Below are 18,112 nucleotides of genomic sequence, written 5' to 3'. Positions count from 1 at the left end.
ATTCCTCTGGGAGGCGGGCCGCGTCTCCTCCTCCTGGTGCTTCACGGTGGCTTCTCTGGGTCTCAGGACCTGCTTCCTGATTGGCGCAATTTTCCTTACCTGACGAGCTTCAGGTCAGCCTACTGAGTATGCCTCGCCTTTACCCTCACCTGCAGGACCTAACTCATAAAGACTGAGGGGTGCTGCCTGGTGGTCTCCTCCTCTGCCTCGGACTGCTCCCCGCCAGGCACCATCTTGCGGCCTACTGGACCGGCCTCCTCAACATACAGGCACAGTGAGTACAGAGACATCCGCCTACCCACCCCTCTGCAGAGTCCCCCTTGTCCGAATCGGCACGTTCCCACTCCGCCAGGACCTCTGTTTTGGTGCCCCGCGGCGCTGACTTGGGCCCACAGCGAGCGGTGCTCACTCGGCCGGCCGTGACTCTCAGGAAAGACCGCGACTTCGACCTACCTATGGAGGATGGCGGCCATCTTGGTACTCCAAGCCACTTCCCCTGCTAACCTGCCCAGCTACCACTATAACTACTGTATTCTCAAACATACCACCCACCAACTGGCCCCTTCATATAGTGACAGACCACATACTCTATTACCGCAAGGAAAGTCTACCTTCCGGCCTACCTCTGGAAGCTGGCGGCCATCTTGATGCTCCAAGTACTCCTAAGCCAATTCCTTACTACTATATCTTATACATAGCTTCTGCTCCCATAAACTTCCATCAGTACAACTATCATCGCTTTTCCCTGTGATTGTTGAAGCGCTTCTAACACTGCTTGCATACTTCCTTCATAAGAATTTTTTTGAGTAACAGGGATACTATGATGGAAGCATGTCTCTGAACAGATGTGAGTAGGGGGTGACCCCCACGGCGATCGACCGTATAGTTCCAGCATTGCCCGCCAAAACACCTAAACTCCGGTCTGCCAAAGGTAAACGTTCAGGCAAGAGATCACTGCCCGTTCCAGTCTCCACTGGCTCTATTCAACAGTACTTAGCTAACGCAAGAGACGAGCAGGTCCGAACCTCACGGACCAGCGTATCTCCATCATCTCACGCTGCATCTGTGCGAGACAGCTCCCCGGCCTCCTCATACTGTTCAGACCTCATGGATGATCCAGGATCCCCTGCGGGTTCCGAAATGAACACGCTAATGAGCGGTCTCAAAAAAGAACTTGCAGGAATGTTTCACAGTTTGGAGAAATCCATAAAAAAGGAAATATCTGCTGTCAGATCTGACATGACACATATTCTGGTCAGAGTTGAGGAAACGGAACAGCGACAAGACACACATGCTTTAGCTATTAAAGAACTACAGGACAATGTTACCCAGCTGGCCTTTGCTCATCGAGCCTCCCTGTATAAACTCGAAGATCTCGAGAACCGTAGAAATAACATTTGTGTTAGAGGTCTGCCAGAAGCAACGGGTGATAATGACCTAGAACCATCTATAAGAGGCATCTTTAATACCATCTTGGGCAATTCAGCCACTGAACCGCTACGTTTTGATCGTGTACATCGTGCCCTAAGACCCCGTAATGCTAAGTCAGATCAGCCCAGAGACGTTATTTGTCGCTTGCATTATTTTGAAGACAAAAATGCTATCATGATGAAGATGCGGGGCTTGCCTAACGTAGACTTTGACGGAGCAGTCATCACCATATTTCCAGACCTTTCTAAGGAAACCTTGGACCGTCGCAGAGCTCTGAAACCGCTCCTTGACCACCTGCGTTCAGATGGGATCACATACAGATGGGGATTCCCAGCCTGCCTAATTGCCACAAAAAATGGTTGGTCACACACGCTGAGATTTCCGGAGGAACTTCCAACCTTCTTGCAAGATTTTAATCTTCCATCCATGGAACTCCCAGGTTGGCAAGACCCAATCCCTAAATTCCTGAGCCCAACGGACCCACCTTGGAGAAAGACCCCCTCAAAGAAAAGGCATACCTCTCTTCCAGGCTCAAAAGCATGGTTGAAATATACAACTTTTTACACGTACTAATTTTCTTATTATGGATAATCTTTTTCCTACAGGTTGTCTATATTAAGTCAGGTTTTGGCCGCAGTTTATCTCTTTTTTTTTTTTTTTTTTTTTACATGTGCCTGCCTAAATTTGGCTGAAACTGTCATACTGTGGTACTGACCAATGTTCTTTGTTACCTTTTATCCTTGGGTATGTAGTTTAAATACCGAATTGGTTTGCACTTTATTGCCTAGGGGTTATGTTCTGTTCAAATTGATCCTGGTTACAAACTGGTAATATTTACATTCCTAAATGGAACTAATTATTTACTTATAGTTATAAGTTATTCGTTTTCTCATAGGTCGCGCGCTGTGGGGATACACTTCCTCTGGTTACCCCCCTTCACTACAGTGCAATCCTGTCACCCCCTTTCCTTCTGGGGTTGGCGAGAACGATTGGCCTTATAGTTGCCCTATTCAGTCCCCATCTAGGGATTGGGTTGGCCTCTAGTTCTCTCTCTCCCCAATGGGAACACTGCAGATTTCTGCGTGATAACTATGTGTTTCCCACAAGTTGGTTAACTTACATATGTGATTTTCACATTTTTTTTTTGTTTTTCTTTTCTCTCTCTTTCTTTCCAAAAAAACTCTCTCCTTTTCTCCTTTCTACCCCCCCCCTCTGGCTGGTATGCATGGAAATATAGGCTGAAGGTACGTACGTACTATGCTTTAACAATGGCTACATTAAAGGTTATATCATATAATGTTAGGGGTCTTAATGTTGCTGCTAAAAGACACCAATTAGTCCGTGAACTTAAAAGAGCCACATGTTCTATTGCTTTTCTTCAAGAAACGCATTTAACTCACACAACACCTGTTAAGCTAACCTCATCCCACTTTCCACAATGGTACTATAGTTTATCAGACACTAATAAAGCTAAAGGAGTGGCCATTGGATTCTGCAGTAATGTATCCTTTAGGTTATCTGACATGTTGGCAGATGACCATGGTCGCTTCCTTTTCTTAAAGGGCTTCATAGGTAACACTCAATGTACTCTTGCAAACGTGTACTGTCCTAACCAAAATCAGTCAAATTTCCTCTCACAAAAACTGACTAAACTTTCAAACTTCGCCAAAGGCCTTACTATCCTAGCGGGCGACATTAACATGCCACTAGATCCAACAATTGATACATCCCAGGGCCGCTCTAATATTTCCTTCAAACAACTGAAATTTGTTAAAAAAAAGCTTCTGGATCTTCAATTGATGGATGTCTGGCGCCTTCTCCACCCTAAGGAGAAGGATTATTCACACTTTTCCACAACACACCAATCCTATTCCAGAATAGATAATATATTCCTAGATCATTTTCATCTCCCCCTCCTGCAATCTGCTCACATTGGCACCGCATCTATATCAGACCACGCACCTGTATCAATGACGTTGACCGTGCCTTCCTTACCACGACGCATTAACAATTGGAAACTCAATGATTCCCTTCTCTCTAATGAAGCCGAAGTTTCCATGTTAGCCTCTCATCTCTCACAATATTTTAAGGAAAACAAACTCTCTGACACCTCTCCCTCTGTTGTATGGGAAGCCCATAAGGCTACTATTAGGGGTCGTCTTATTGAGCTCGGTGCTAGGAAAAAAAGGGAGCATGGTCAACAGATTGATGAGGTACTACAGCAGATAGCGGCTCTTGATAAACAACACAAACTCTCCATGCATATTGAGCACCTCCAATCCCTCACACTCAAACGTGAGGAACTAAAATCCCTTCTCAATTTAGATACTAAAAGAAAATTCCAACGTTTATCACAGAAATTTTATGAATGGGGAAACAAACCAAGTAAGCTGCTAGCTAGGTCTTTAAAGACTAAACAATCACAGTCCTTTATTTCCAAAATCAAACTTTCAACAGGGGAATTAGCCCATGCAACCCCAGATATTGCTAAGGCCTTTAGAGAGTATTACGAAGACCTATATAATGTTAAAAATGACCTGTCTTCTCTACCACAAAAAGAGAGAAGAAGCCGCTTGCTTTCTTACTTGAGAGCAGCTAACCTACCTAAATTGCCCATATCTGCCCTCAAAGAAATGGAGGAGGATTTCTCGGTTGAGGAATTCCTGGTAGCATTGAAATCATCCCCATCCGGCAAAGCTCCTGGACCGGATGGGTTCACCATTTTATACTATAAAACATTCAGCGACATTCTGCTCCCTCATCTCACCGCTTATGCAAACTCTATATCTCACTCTTCAGGTCTACGCCCAGAATCTCTATCAACTCATATCACTGTCATCCCTAAACCAGATAAGGATCCCACCCTATGTAACAGTTTTAGGCCAATATCACTAATTAACGTTGACATCAAACTTTTTGCTAAAGTGATAGCAAATCGGCTGCTCCCTCTTTTGCCCAGCTGGATATCAGCAGACCAATCAGGATTCATACCCAATAGAGAAGCAAAAGACAATTCACTTTGTGCAATATCCCTAATCCAATACGTTCAGAGATGCGCCCAGCCCACCCTACTCCTCTCCACTGATGCTGAAAAATCTTTCGATAGGGTGGACTGGGAATATCTTAAGATGACCTTACGCCACTTTGGGCTGGGACCTAGGATGTTCCACCGAATCTCATCCCTTTATTCTAACCCCTCAGCACAAATTAGAATTAATGGGACGTTGAGTGACCCCCTTGTCTTACATAATGGAACCAGACAAGGCTGTCCTCTCTCCCCTCTCCTCTTTGCTATCACCTTAGAACCTTTCCTAGCTACAATTAGGCATAATGTTAATATCAAAGGCATACAAATAGGCAAAAGATTCCATAAATACACGGCGTATGCGGATGACGTACTATTTTTTATTCAGCAACCACGCATCTCAATTCCCAACTTAATGTCTGAATTTTCTACCTTTCAATCCATCTCTAACTTCAAAATAAATTTATCCAAATCTGAAATTTTAAACATTAATATCTCCAAGTCCGAAGTTCTTTTCCTTAAGCCCCTGTTTCCCTTTAAATGGGTATTGAAAAGCATGAAATACCTAGGTATATATTTGACTTCCAATCTCCATTCTTTATTTCGACATAATTATATCCCCTTGCTAAATAGGATCAGAGAGGATCTACGAAAATGGTCCAACTTATCACACACATGGTTGGGGAAAGTGAATATAATCAAAATGAACATACTACCCCGCATCCTTTTTCTCTTTCAAATGCTTCCAATGGGAGTACCAGTAGGGTTCTTCACTATATTACAAACTCTGATTTCCAGATTCATTTGGAAGGGCGGTCATTCCAGGATATCGAGAGAGCTACTATTCCGCTCCAAATGCTCAGGCGGTCTAGCACTTCCTAATTTTAAGGCATATTATCAAGCAGTTATCTTGTCCAGGTTGGCTGATTGGAAATACGCTCTTAAATCGAAACTATGGATACAAATTGAATATTTTTTAAGTGGAGTGGATCTCTCGGTAGCCCCCTGGATACCTCGTTCTTGTAGGAACCTAGCTCGACCTACCTCGACTCTCACTATATCTTCCTTCGATATCTGGGACGCCCTACAAAAAAAATTCTCATGGAAGTATGATTCTCCTCTACTACCTCTCCTCAATCATAAATATTTCTTACCGGGCTTATTAGATCCAGGCTTTAAATCATGTGGAACGGAAGAACCTCTTCTACTACATCATGTCCTCCGTGACAACATACTTAAACCATTACACGTGATCCTTGCTCCTAAACCCACCACATTTCTAGATAAATGGAGATATCACCAATTACAACATTTCTTAAGATCCCTTCCCAACCCGCTTAGAGGTCTGAGTGAATTAAATGCCATAGAAGATTAAATATTCTACCCAAAAGATCCCCCTTTACATGGAATTTCTCTATTTTACAAAGCTCTCATTGCACTTCAAAATCCCAACTTCCCACCTTTCCTGGCTAAATGGGAGTCTGACTTAGATTCCTCCCTTACAGATAATCAAAAGGATAAGATCCTCCAATTAGCCCACACTTCCTCATTGGCCTCAAAAATGTCAGAGGTCAACTATAAATTGCTTACTAGATGGCATTACACCCCAGCCAGATTACAACAAATGTTCCCCGCCAGTTCCCCCTTATGCTGGAGGAACTGTGGGAACAAAGCTACTCACGCACACATCTGGTGGTTTTGCCCACTCATCCGACCTTATTGGGATGCCATCCGCAATTTAATAATACAGATCTCGGATGTCAATATACCCAATGACCCGTGGATTATCCTTTTTCATTCTACCAAAACCCCCATAAGAATATATAAACATTCAATTATTCCTCATTTACTAAACACTGCCAAAGCTTTAATTCCTACTTTATGGGGTCAACCAACAATCCCTTCTACAAGAGTCTGGTTACAAATGGTCGATAAGGTACATCTTATGGAGAGCATCACCCACGACATTAGAGGTACCTCTAAGAAACATTCTCTAACCTGGGATTCTTGGATAAAATTTCAATCCACATCTGTTTATAAAGAACTTATAACGCAAACCCCTTAAATCTCTCGTCTAAGCTTAGCCAACTACACCTCAACATATCGTTCCCTCTCACTGTGTAGACATGCATGCCAGCAACAACCCCCCCCCCTCATACCCTCTGTTTTCTTACCTTTCCTATTTTCCATTTCTTCTCCTACTCTCTCCTCTTTCATCTAATTTTTCTTAATTTTATTTTTTCTGTTCTTATTTATCTCTCAGTTTCTATATACCAAAGTAAGGATTTTTCCTTTTTATATTAATTTTGTTTTGTTTCAAGTGCTCACAAAGTATTAACCCTATGTTATACTAACACTTTGTTTAGCTTCTGAGCCAATTATTGGAGGGGTAGCTTATAACTACTCATTGAAATCTGTGAGTGCTGAAACTCTTGTTGCTGTGTTTTCAAGAATGCATTTATTCTGAGATATATGTATATCTTTGTTATACTTTACTTTAATAAAAATATATTAAACAAAAAAAAAGAGAGCTGAGGAGAACATAAAGGGAAAGCTATTGTTCAGCCATTAGAAATCTATTTGCTTTTTGCCATTTGCAGAATCCTAATTTTCTTAGTAAAGTGGAACTCAAGAAAGAAAGCATGTTTGAGATCTACATGGATCTACAGAGACTGCTTTACTAAATATACACTTCAGGGTACACATGATCAAAGTTTCAGGGGACAAGTGGGAGTAAAATATTTTTTTTCTGGCACAAAAATGTGCCTGCTATCTGGATTTATTAAACAGACAGCATAACATTTCTAATACCACATGTCTAACTGGAGATCAGCTGAGATGCTAAATGCTTCTGTGAAAGGTTTAACAGAACAACATTAAATTTATCTGTTTAGGCAACCATGTAATAAAAAAAACAAAAAAAAAAAAAACACGAGTACAAATTAATATGTAGCTGTTCTCAAGTGGTGCACCAATCGTTCTGAGAACGACTTAACATTGGTGCCTTTGTAGTGAATCTGCCATTGGCTTCATAATTATGGGCAATAGCATTGCTATAAAATGATTTCCTAAGCCAGAATGTATAATCATGTTGGCATTGCTGGTAAAACATACTACAGTGATCTTTTTAAAAACTGTAAGTGACCCTTACCAGTTTATCCAAAAATATTAACTGGTGCTCAACCTTTTTTTTCTCTTATACCAGATGCGTCAACTTTTGCCAGCTACTGAAAACCAGAGTGAAAATTATCAATCTGACTTGTATAGAAAATATAAGGACCGCATTAGAAGAAATCTCCATATTGTACTGGCCTTTAGTCCTACAGGAAAAGCTTTCCGTGATCAGCTTCGTCACTACACATCTCTAGTGAATTGCTGCACGATCAACTGGTTTCAGGTGATGGTGAATTTACTGGGACTAGAAATACAATAGGATTTGTTTGAAATAGGCATCTGTGAGAATAGCATGACCAAGTGTATGAAGCAACCTGACAGATTACTAATTTTTTGAGCATTTACTAAAGATCTATACCTGCATAACATCAGATTATTATGTCAGGTAGGAGTAGGGACTATCTCAGCCTTCACATGCCATTATTGCAGATTGTTTTGTTTTCCTGCAATGTAACAAATATCAGTGTTCACAAACTAAAGACTAGTAAAGAGTCAAACACCTAGTTTTGGATTCGGGGTAAGGCCGCAAACTTAACAAAAGTTTGAATGCCAAATTCAAACTCTATTGAAATCAGAATCTTTGAAATCAGTAATTGCCATTTTCTAATAGACAAGGGACTGTCAAACAAAGGGCCTGTGGGCAGCTGGGCAGTGCCCTGAAAGTCATGTACCAATGCAAACATTTTTAGTTTTACAGAATATTACAGGGATTGCATTTTGTAGTGCATAGCCAATGGGCATTCAGATTTTAGTGTGATGCTACCATAGCCCCAGTGCACAAACTGCATCCATTATGATTGGGGACATAGATCTGAGCCTCTCAATCTATACGGCCTTCATTATCATAAAGGGTGTTGTTCTATTTACTCTGCTCCCGCCACAGGATATGGTTCCCCTAACGTTTCTTTCTTTATCCCTCCCCCCACCCTGTCCTCTCCCACCTTCTGACATTTCTCCTATTGAGGCTGACTGCACCCCCCCCCCCCAGTTCTTTTTCCTTCTTTCTTCACCCCTTTTTTCATGTATTTTTTTCTATTTCTTCTTGCAGATATATTTACGCAACTTAGGTTTACATTAAGCCATGACTGGCTAGCAAATTATATACACCGGTTCTTGTGTCGTTGGGTGGAGGCATTCTGGTTCTCTTGTGCTACAGGACAAGGCTGACAAGGCTGGCAGGACAAGGCATGGGGGTGTTATATATCTTATGCACTTAGGTTGTTTGACCTTCCTCCCCATGTACACTTCCTTTACTCATCATAGCATTATCCAGGATAAAGTGCCAAGTTAATGTATATACTGTACATATGTGATAATTGCTCATGCTCAACGGTTCTCATTCTGTTTACTATATTTCTTTTTTTCTTTCCTTGTTCTTTAGGTCAGACCTACCTTTGCGGGCTCCATCTTTTTGTTTGTTTTTTGTTTTGTTTTTATTTTCCAATATGGGTGCTATACTGTACTGAATTGTATTGTATTTGGATACTTTTGTTAGTTCTTCAATAAATTATTATGGAACAAAAAAAAATGACAGTGAATACTTCAGAAACAACAGAAAAACATATGGCACAGTGGCTGGACAGCTTGTAAGCAGTTTGATTGGAGCCCAGGTCAGCAATTTAAGATGGAGATGGCCATGATAAAGTTCCATCGGGTGAACATATCAGGGATTTGAGGGCACATGGAGTTCACCGGAAATGGCTGCAAACTTTTCTGGCCTGCCTAAAAAAATCCTGTGAGCCATGGTATCCAAAAGAAAATCTGTCATAGTTTAAGAATCAGCTACTTCTAGGGTGGACTGGCTGACCAGGACTAGGTGGTAGCATCTGGAAAGGCAAAGAGTAGGCACAGAGTGTATGGCATGCCTGCTTAATTAGCAATAGCAGAAGCCCTAAGAAGGACTGAGCTGCAGAGTCTAAAGATCCACTTTGTCTTCACCATTACTCCTAAATGAGGAGGAGATGTGATGCTGCAGACGATTCTCACGTTGCAAACGATTCTCGCGTTGCAGTTCTCTAACCCACCTGAGCAGGCAGCACAGAAGCACATGGAAGAAGAGAGTAGAAACAGAGGCTGGGAGTGCTTGGTGCTGGCAATTAGAAGCTGGCAGGAATTCAAAGGGAAAGATGGCTGACTGGAGTACAGAGGGAAACATTAAATTGAAGGAAGATTGAATGCTGACAGGAGTACATGGGGTTCTGGGAGCCGGATACAGGCTGAAGAACACTGAGATCACTGGAGCAGGCCAGGTTCACAGTCACAAGGTATAGAACGGGGTTCACTGGGATCATGTCTCAATGCAGGCTACAATGTACTGGGAAAACAGAGCTGGTGCAAGCTGGGACAATACTTGAGAGTGCTGGGTGTCACTGGAGGCACACAGGAGCTGGGTATAGACTGGACAGACACTGGGAGTACTAGAGGTCACAGCACTAGGAGGCACTGGGAGACACTCAAGAAGTCATTTGGAAATGCAGAGTCCAGCTGCTAGTGCATGGAAACATTATTTGAACAAGACAGCTCCCTCTCTGTATTTGGCTGTGCACCATAGGAAGCAGGAAGCTGGTGGCCACACACAGAGGAAAAGTGCTGGAATGTGGAACAGGTGAATGTGACAGAAGGGCTGCACCACCAGATTGAGGACTTGTGACAGACAAGGTACATGTGGGAACTTTCCCAGCCAAACTCCCAGACAGCAGTTTGGTGCTTTTGTTACAAAGAGCCTTGCAAAAGATGGCATAGGGTAAGCAACCTCTGGACCTGCCCCTGCCATACTGACAGAATCTCTTCCCCAGTGTGGCCCATGTCTCCTTTGCATATCAGCTGCAAAACTGCATGGCATTGCTTTACCTGTGCCATTACATAGCCTTATGCGGGAACTCATGGTTCTGAGAATGACTCATCTGAAAAAGGCACTGAGGAGGAGGGGGCAAAGGATACTGGTCTGTCACTGTCCCTAGGTGTCAGGACCTGTGGTGTCAGACAGTGTGTACTGTGCGGCATCCTTCTTAGCTCCAACAGATTTACCTAGTGGGCCATGAAATATATATCATCTTTGCCTATACTTGTTGAACCACATGTCTGTGGCCATGTGGATCCTCCTGCTGATCCAGTGGTCCAACAATGTGGAAACATTACCTTCCACATGATGATGTAGGGTAAGGATGGACTTACAGGCATAAAAATTACAGCTAGGAACATTCCACTGTGGTATTTCATAGGCCACAGATTCAGCCAGTGAACAACAGCAACTGTAAAGGCAGCATTTTTTACAGAAAGCTGCCTCCTCAGTGGTAAAGCTGGAGATGTTAGGGTGGGGTTTGGTAGAATCAGAGCATGGTTGCAGGTTACATGTGGCTTAATGCTGACCCTCTTCCTTGCTGGAAGTATCAATATGTCAACAATTAATATTATATAAAAAAACATACTCAACACCTGTCCCTTGGATGATCAGTTTTACGAGTCGCATCCAATGTGCTTCTATTAGTCCCCTGGTTCAAGTGTTTTGTACTGCCGCGCTTTTTATTTAAAAAAGTATAATGACAGACTATAATAAAAGCACATTTGCCCCTAGGAAACAAATGGAGAAACAATCACCCAGTTCAATATTTTGCCAGATGGTAAATGCAAGAATATGGCTGATGCTGGCTTCTCCATACTGCAAGGAGTCCAGTGGGGATTGCCATACCCCCCATGTCTCCACCACCTTTAAATACCCCAGCCTCTTCATCAACTGGAATTACTTCTAATATGCGTAAGGTGGTGGCTCACTGCTGGGTCACATAGCACTCTAAAATGGAGTGCATGCAATATGTCAGCCATGCCACTTATGTGCTGACATAACTTTGGCTCTCCATTGAAACAAATGGGATAACGGATTTCTACCCAAAAGGGAATTTTCAGAAATGAAAAGCATGGTCCAACACTCTTTATTAAGACACAGTCTAGCACCATCTAGTGGTGCAATGCCATTGCTACAAAGAATATATAACACACTGTATTTCAAATTACCATATACAAGCATCATTAAAACTTCAGCTATTACACATTTTTTTTTTTAATAATCAAGAGCTCACAATCTAATTCTCACAAATTTTATTTAGACAGAGTTAATAACTTGAAAAAAACATGAATTACGCTACAATTACAAGTACAATTAAACAGCAGAGGTTCAACTCAATCCATAGGTAACATATAGCTACATTTTAATAACAGTGTAGAAAATTCTAAACAGTAAATTTCCCTATTTATCCTAAACAATCTTTTATTTTAAAACAGTCTAATCATTGTGGAACCAGACCCTGGTCAATCTAGAAATGGTGTAAAACTAAGGCTAGTTTCACACTGAGGCACTTTACAGGCGCTATAGCGCTAAAAATAGCGCCTGCAAAGTGCCTGTAAAGCACCTCTCCTGTCACTCCAGTGTGAAAGCCTGAAGGTTTTCACACTGGAGCAGTGCGCTTGTGGGATGTTAAAAAAAAGTCCTGCAAGCAGCATCTTTGCAGCTCTCTAGGAGTGGTGTATACAGAGCCCCAAAAACGCCCCTGCCCATTAAAATCAATGGGCAGTGCCACCGAAAAGCCTGCAAAGCGTCTCGGCAGTGGCACTTTGCGGGCACTTTTAACCCTTTTTCAGCTGCTAAAGCGCAGCTAAAATGACAGTAAAGCACCCCTTTACCCCTTTAAATAGCGCAGCTTTACCGCTGACGGCCCCAACGCCCCAGTGTGAAAGTGCCCTAAATGTATCATTTAGACCAGGTGATACAGTGGCTCAGAGATTATATATCAAATTAGACACCTATTGTAATTTTTTTTTTTGTGGTCCTTACCTGTTTCACTTTGGTGGACTCCAAGCCAATACCATAAAGCATAGGTCAATCTTTTGTTAGTTATGATGCATGGCAATAAAAGCATGATCTGCATCTAAATATTCATGCAGTAAAAGTCTACACTGATCTCCCTTATCATGTCTTGAGCAGTGACTAAGAACTAGCATGTTATATAATGATCAAACTTTCCTAAATATAATACCTGGGGTCCCATCCACATATTTAGAGACTGCCCTGTCATTTTTGAGAATATGTCAGTGCCTCTGTAAGAAATTTTCTAAATTATTACTAAATTGTGTTATAATATGAATTAAGCTATTTAGGGGCATGATCCTGGTGTAACAATAAATCCCTTGGGTCACCCTTTACTCTGCTGCTGACCCCATAAAAAAAGGAACAACACAAGATCCTAAAAACAAATACAGTATCAAACAAAATTGAGCACACCCCTCATATTTTTGTAAATATTTTATTATATCTTTTCATGTGACAACACTGAAGAAATAACACTTTTCTACAATGTAAAGTAGTGAGTGTACAGCTTGTATAACAGTGTAAATTTGCTGTCCCCTCAAAATAACTCAACACACAACCAATAATGTCTACACCACTGGCAACAAAAGTGAGTACACCCCTAAGTGAAAATGTCCAATTTGGGCCCAAAGTGTCAATATTTTGTGTGGCCACCATTATTTTCCAGCACTGCCATAAACCTTTTGGACATGCAGTTCATCAGAGCTTCGCAGGTTGCCACTGGAGTCCTCTTAGACTTTATGAAGATTTCATGGAGCTGGTGGATGTTAGAAACCTTGCACTCCTCCACCTTCCATGTGAGGATGCCCCACAGATGCTCAATGGGGTTTGGGGACATGCTTGGCCAGTCCATCACCTTTACCTTCAGTTTCTTTAGCAAGGCAGTGGTCGTCTTGAGGGTGTGTTTGGGGTCGTTATCATGTTGGAATACTTCCCTGCGGCCTAGTCTCTGAAGGGAGGGGATCATCCCCTGCTTCAGTATGTCACAATACATGTTGGCATTCATGGTTCCCATCAATGAACTGTAGCACCCCAGACCTGGCAGCACTCATGCAGTTCCAGACTATGACACTCCCACCACCATGCTTGACTGTAGGCACGACACACTTGTCTTTGTACTCCTCACCTGGATGCTGTCACACACACTTGACACCATCTGAACCAAATAAGTTTATCTTGGTCACATCAGACCACAGGACATAGTTCTGTTAATCCATGTCCTTAGTCTGCTTGTCTTCAGCAAACTGTTTGTGGGCTTTCTTGTGCATCATCTTTAGAAGAGGCTTCCTTCTGGAATGACATCCATGCAGACCAATTTGATGCAAAGTGCGGCGTATGGTCTGAGCACTGACAGGCTGACCCCCCACTCCTTCAACCTCTACAGCAAGCAATGCTGGCAGCACTCATGAGTCTATCTCCCAAAGACAGCCTCTGGATTTGACACTGAGCATGTGCACTCAACTTCTTTGGTGGATCATGGCTAGGCCTGTTCTGAGTGGAACCTGTCTTGTTAATCCGCTATATGGTTTTGACCACCGTGCTGCAGCTAAGTTTCAGGGTCTTGGCAATCTTCTTATAGCCTAGGCCATCTTTATGTAGAGCAACAATTCTTTTTTTCAGATCCTCAGAGAGTTTTTTGCCATGAGGTGCAATGTTGAATACCCAGTGACCAGTATGAGAGAGTAAGAGCGATAACACCAAATTTAACACACCTGCTCCCCATTCGCACCTGCAACCTTGTAACACTAACAAGCCACATGACAACGGGGAGGGAAAATGGCTAATTGGGCCCAATTTGGACATTTTCACTTAGGGGTGTACTCACTTTTGTTGCCAGCGGTTTAGACATTAATGGCTGTGTGTTGAGTTATTTTGAGGGGACAGGAAATTTTTACTGTTATACAAGCTGTACACTCACTACTTTACATTGTAGCAAAGTGTCATTTCTTCAGTGTTGTCACATGAAAAGGTATAATAAAATATTTACAAAAATGTGAGATGTGTACTCACTTTTGGGAGATACTGTAATAAGCAAAAAGGACCAAAAGATTTAAGTAAAAAACAAACAAACAAACAAACAAACATCAACCTTGAGGGCTCATTTACACTTGATATATAAAAAAATCTATTTATGTGAAAATATGTGTTCTGAGCTGCAACCACTAACCATCCAAATACCAGATGGCAAAAAAAATCTATATACACATATAATAAGTGTGCATCAACACAAATACATTTTAACAGCAATACATACAATTTTTTAGTCCAGTGATATAAATTTCTTCAGCATGCATCTATTCAATGAAAAACAACAAATGTCTTAACAGGATAAAAAGCAACAAATGTCCCAATACAATGGAATATGACAGCATCCACCAGTGAAGTGAATAAACCTTGAGGAGACAGCCAGGCACATTGTGCCCTGCACCAGTAAAGTAAAAATGGCCTCTTACCAGATGACATTGGTTCCTCTAACAGAAATCATGGGAGCATGTAGATGATAAGCTTCTAGACATCCACCATTATTCACAGTAATTCACTGGTGGATGGTGTCATATTTCTGTCATATTCCATTGTATTGGGACATTGGTTGCTCAGCTCCAGTCTGAACCCATCTCACATTCCTGCTGCTTCACGCTGTACACCAGATGTGACATCTGCACCAGACACTTCTAGAATATATACACATGAAACAGAAGTGAATGATGTCTTTCCAGTTCGCTTGCTGGTTTCCCAGTGCATCCTAGGATATCTCATACCTGCAACACCTCCAAAACAATGCAAAGCTAACTCTAAATAAAAGCCCCTCAAAAGCTGCAGGTGCTGTTAGCGAACTTTATCATAGACTTCTATGGAGGCTTTGGAAAAGCCTTTTAAGCACCAAGAAAGTGAAACAGGGTATCATTTTTGAAGCAAAGCAAACACAATGTGTAAACAGGACTGTAAGCTAAGCATTTTACTCAGTGACAGGGGCTTTGATTGGCATTGAGAGTGCTTTTAAAGAAAAGCAAATGCAATTGAGCCATAACACACTAAAATGAAAATGAACCAACTACCCCCATTTATATAAACTTAAAGCAGTTTAATACCCAAAAGCAAACATTTAGTATGATGCAGTTTACCAATTCCTAGATGTAATAGCTGTTTTAGTTTCCCTTCTTAGGCTTTCTTACTTCTATTTCATCTAGTGATTCAGTCAGCAAGCCTGTTGAGTTACACAATTTAAAGCTCTCCAACAGAATGTATCAGTTTACATGGATGGGACAAACCACTTAACACTGGCAGGGGCGATTAAAATGATCAACTTTTATTTATTCATGTACAAAATCTATGTACAAAACGGAGGAAAACAGCTTACTGTACCTGAATAAAAGTGCGTGCTGGAGTTTGGCTTGGATTTGTCCCTGTATCCGTATCTGCAAGTACATTAAATTAAACAACCACCCCCCCTCCACACCCAGACTGAATATGATGCTATCAGCTGTGCCTCCTGTGCTCATTCATCCAGAAGTGTGTCTCACTAATACAGGAGGGGTGTTAATGGCCAGATCAGCAGGTGAGGCAAAAAAATAAATAAATAAATAAAACTGATACAGCCACCACATCTAATGATTGGTAAGGTACGAAATAATACATTTTTGGTTTTGGGTTTAATAACGCTTTAAAAAGAAAAAAAGGATGTGAATACAAAGTAAATTTAAAAAAAAAGACATGAATATAAAGTAAAATTAAGAAAGAAAATCAATCAAATTCCTCCCAATAAAACAAAATAAGAAAGAAGGAACAGCAGCAACACAGCAACAAAAGTTTCTGAAAAAAAAACTAGTGGCAGCTGGCCCTGCTGAAATCACAGTAAATGCAAATGCTGCAATGCACTCCACTCTCCACTAGCCCCACAAACTGCAAATTACTTCAACTAATCAGTGGGTATATACAGCAGCAATGAATATAGCACTGTATATAGAACACTACAGTAAATAACTCTGGGGTAGTAGACAGACTGCACTATACAAACCCTGTTTTCTTGCAATACAGCTGTCCCTCTTTCTCACTAAAGCCCAACTCACTGGCATATGGCTGCTGGGAAAGCAACCTATTGTATGTGGCCTGGAATTTTGCCAAAAACCATCACTGGCCAAAGTCTTGCACCCGATTGCCTTTTGCAATGGTTGCAGGATATTCAGCTGAGTAATTTCTGATGAACATCCTGAAAGTCCAGATTCAGTCCAAACCACCCCAAACATAAAAATTTTGGTCCGAATCTGGGTTCTAGCCCACCCCTGAGTACATTCCTACTCAAGACTTCAATTTTAAAACTCCTACTGAATTCAGGAAAGACTGTTACACCTGTAATATATCCCCCATAAATATGAATAATTCAAAAGTAATATGTGCAAATACCATATGGTTGTTAGCCCATTTAAATAAATGTAATAAAAAACAGAAACTATCCATGGTGATATTTTGGTGATCTTTCACTAGTACATATATATATATATTTCCTGCTTTCCTGGTACAAATTGACTTTGTACTTTTTTCTGATTCTTCTCTAAATTATATCTTCTAGTATCTATTGGTGTTCTAATATAGGTTTGAATATCTATTAAGGCACATCTTTTTTTTTTTTTTCATTATTATTTCCTGGCGCATCATGGCAGCACACACAATGGGTTGTGACTCCGCCTCTACAACCTGATAGGACTGGTTAGCTATAAGTTTTGAAGAGGAGCCCACCGCTGCATTCTCCTTTTTTTCCTCACCTAGATGGTTGGACCGGTAAAAGCTGGAAACCCCTTTACCGCTTCGCCCCAGCTAGGTTCAAGCCTCTCCTAGTTGGAAGCCCTGGCTGTACAGTCTCTAAAAGAGCTTTATGCAGGGGAACCCCACTCTGGTGGTCTCAGGGGTTAAAAAAACACAAACAATCCATCTTTGCCTTACAAACCTTAAAGAGGTTTTTGGTGACATCTGCAGCGGCCTCCAGGTACTGTCTTTCTTTTTTACTCTCCTGACATATTGCATTCCCTTATGCACATCTGTGTAATTATGGCTCCGGGCGCGCTGGGCGCTGTAGTCCCACAGCGTCTTCTTACTGTGCATGGCGCCGGCTCTAGGGCACACAGGATCTGACATAGGCGGCATTAGGGCTTGCCAGATTCCAAGATGGCGCCGGACACCGCAAATGGCCACTGTGCATGCGCGGGCGTGACGTCAGAGCCACCGCGACGACGGTATATTTAAAAACAGAAGAATTCTGTCATTTTTTGCCTCTGTGAGCAGCAGAACCTCACCAAAGTGCTGCCTTGTGCCCCTTTTCCTATCCCCAACACTGGTAAGTCTTGCACTACTCTCCCACATTGCTAACTCTGCATTTCTTTTCTCTTGGCACCTCCTGTTATTAAAAAAAAAAAAAACAACAACAAACTTCTTCCTTTCAGATACACTCTATCTCCTTTTATGGAGGCCGCTGCTCCAGCAGACCATCCACGGGCTACAAGGTAAGGGGGGCAGACATTAGGTAAGTAGTGAAGAGGAGTAAAAGAGAGCCTTGCCACTAATGCTATATTATTTTGATAGCTCTGGCAGATCATCAAGATCAACGCACTCCAAATGCAGAGACCGAT

General features: G+C 41.8%; 1 protein-coding gene across 1 annotated transcript in view; it reads left to right on the top strand.

The window, feature by feature from the left end:
* LOC141133958 (dynein axonemal heavy chain 3-like) overlaps positions 1-18,112 on the top strand; it is a 3,453,856-nt gene that overhangs the window by 2,415,514 nt on the left and 1,020,230 nt on the right. Inside the window, exon 51 of the mRNA XM_073623563.1 lies at positions 7,662-7,853. Coding sequence (XP_073479664.1) covers positions 7,662-7,853 — 192 coding nt within the window. The remainder of the gene's footprint in view (positions 1-7,661; positions 7,854-18,112) is intronic.

Source organism: Aquarana catesbeiana, linkage group LG03 (assembly GCF_042186555.1).
Source record: "Aquarana catesbeiana isolate 2022-GZ linkage group LG03, ASM4218655v1, whole genome shotgun sequence".
Taxonomy (NCBI): domain Eukaryota; kingdom Metazoa; phylum Chordata; class Amphibia; order Anura; family Ranidae; genus Aquarana; species Aquarana catesbeiana.
Note: the sequence above shows the minus strand (reverse complement) of the source record. Positions and strands in the feature narration are given on the sequence as shown.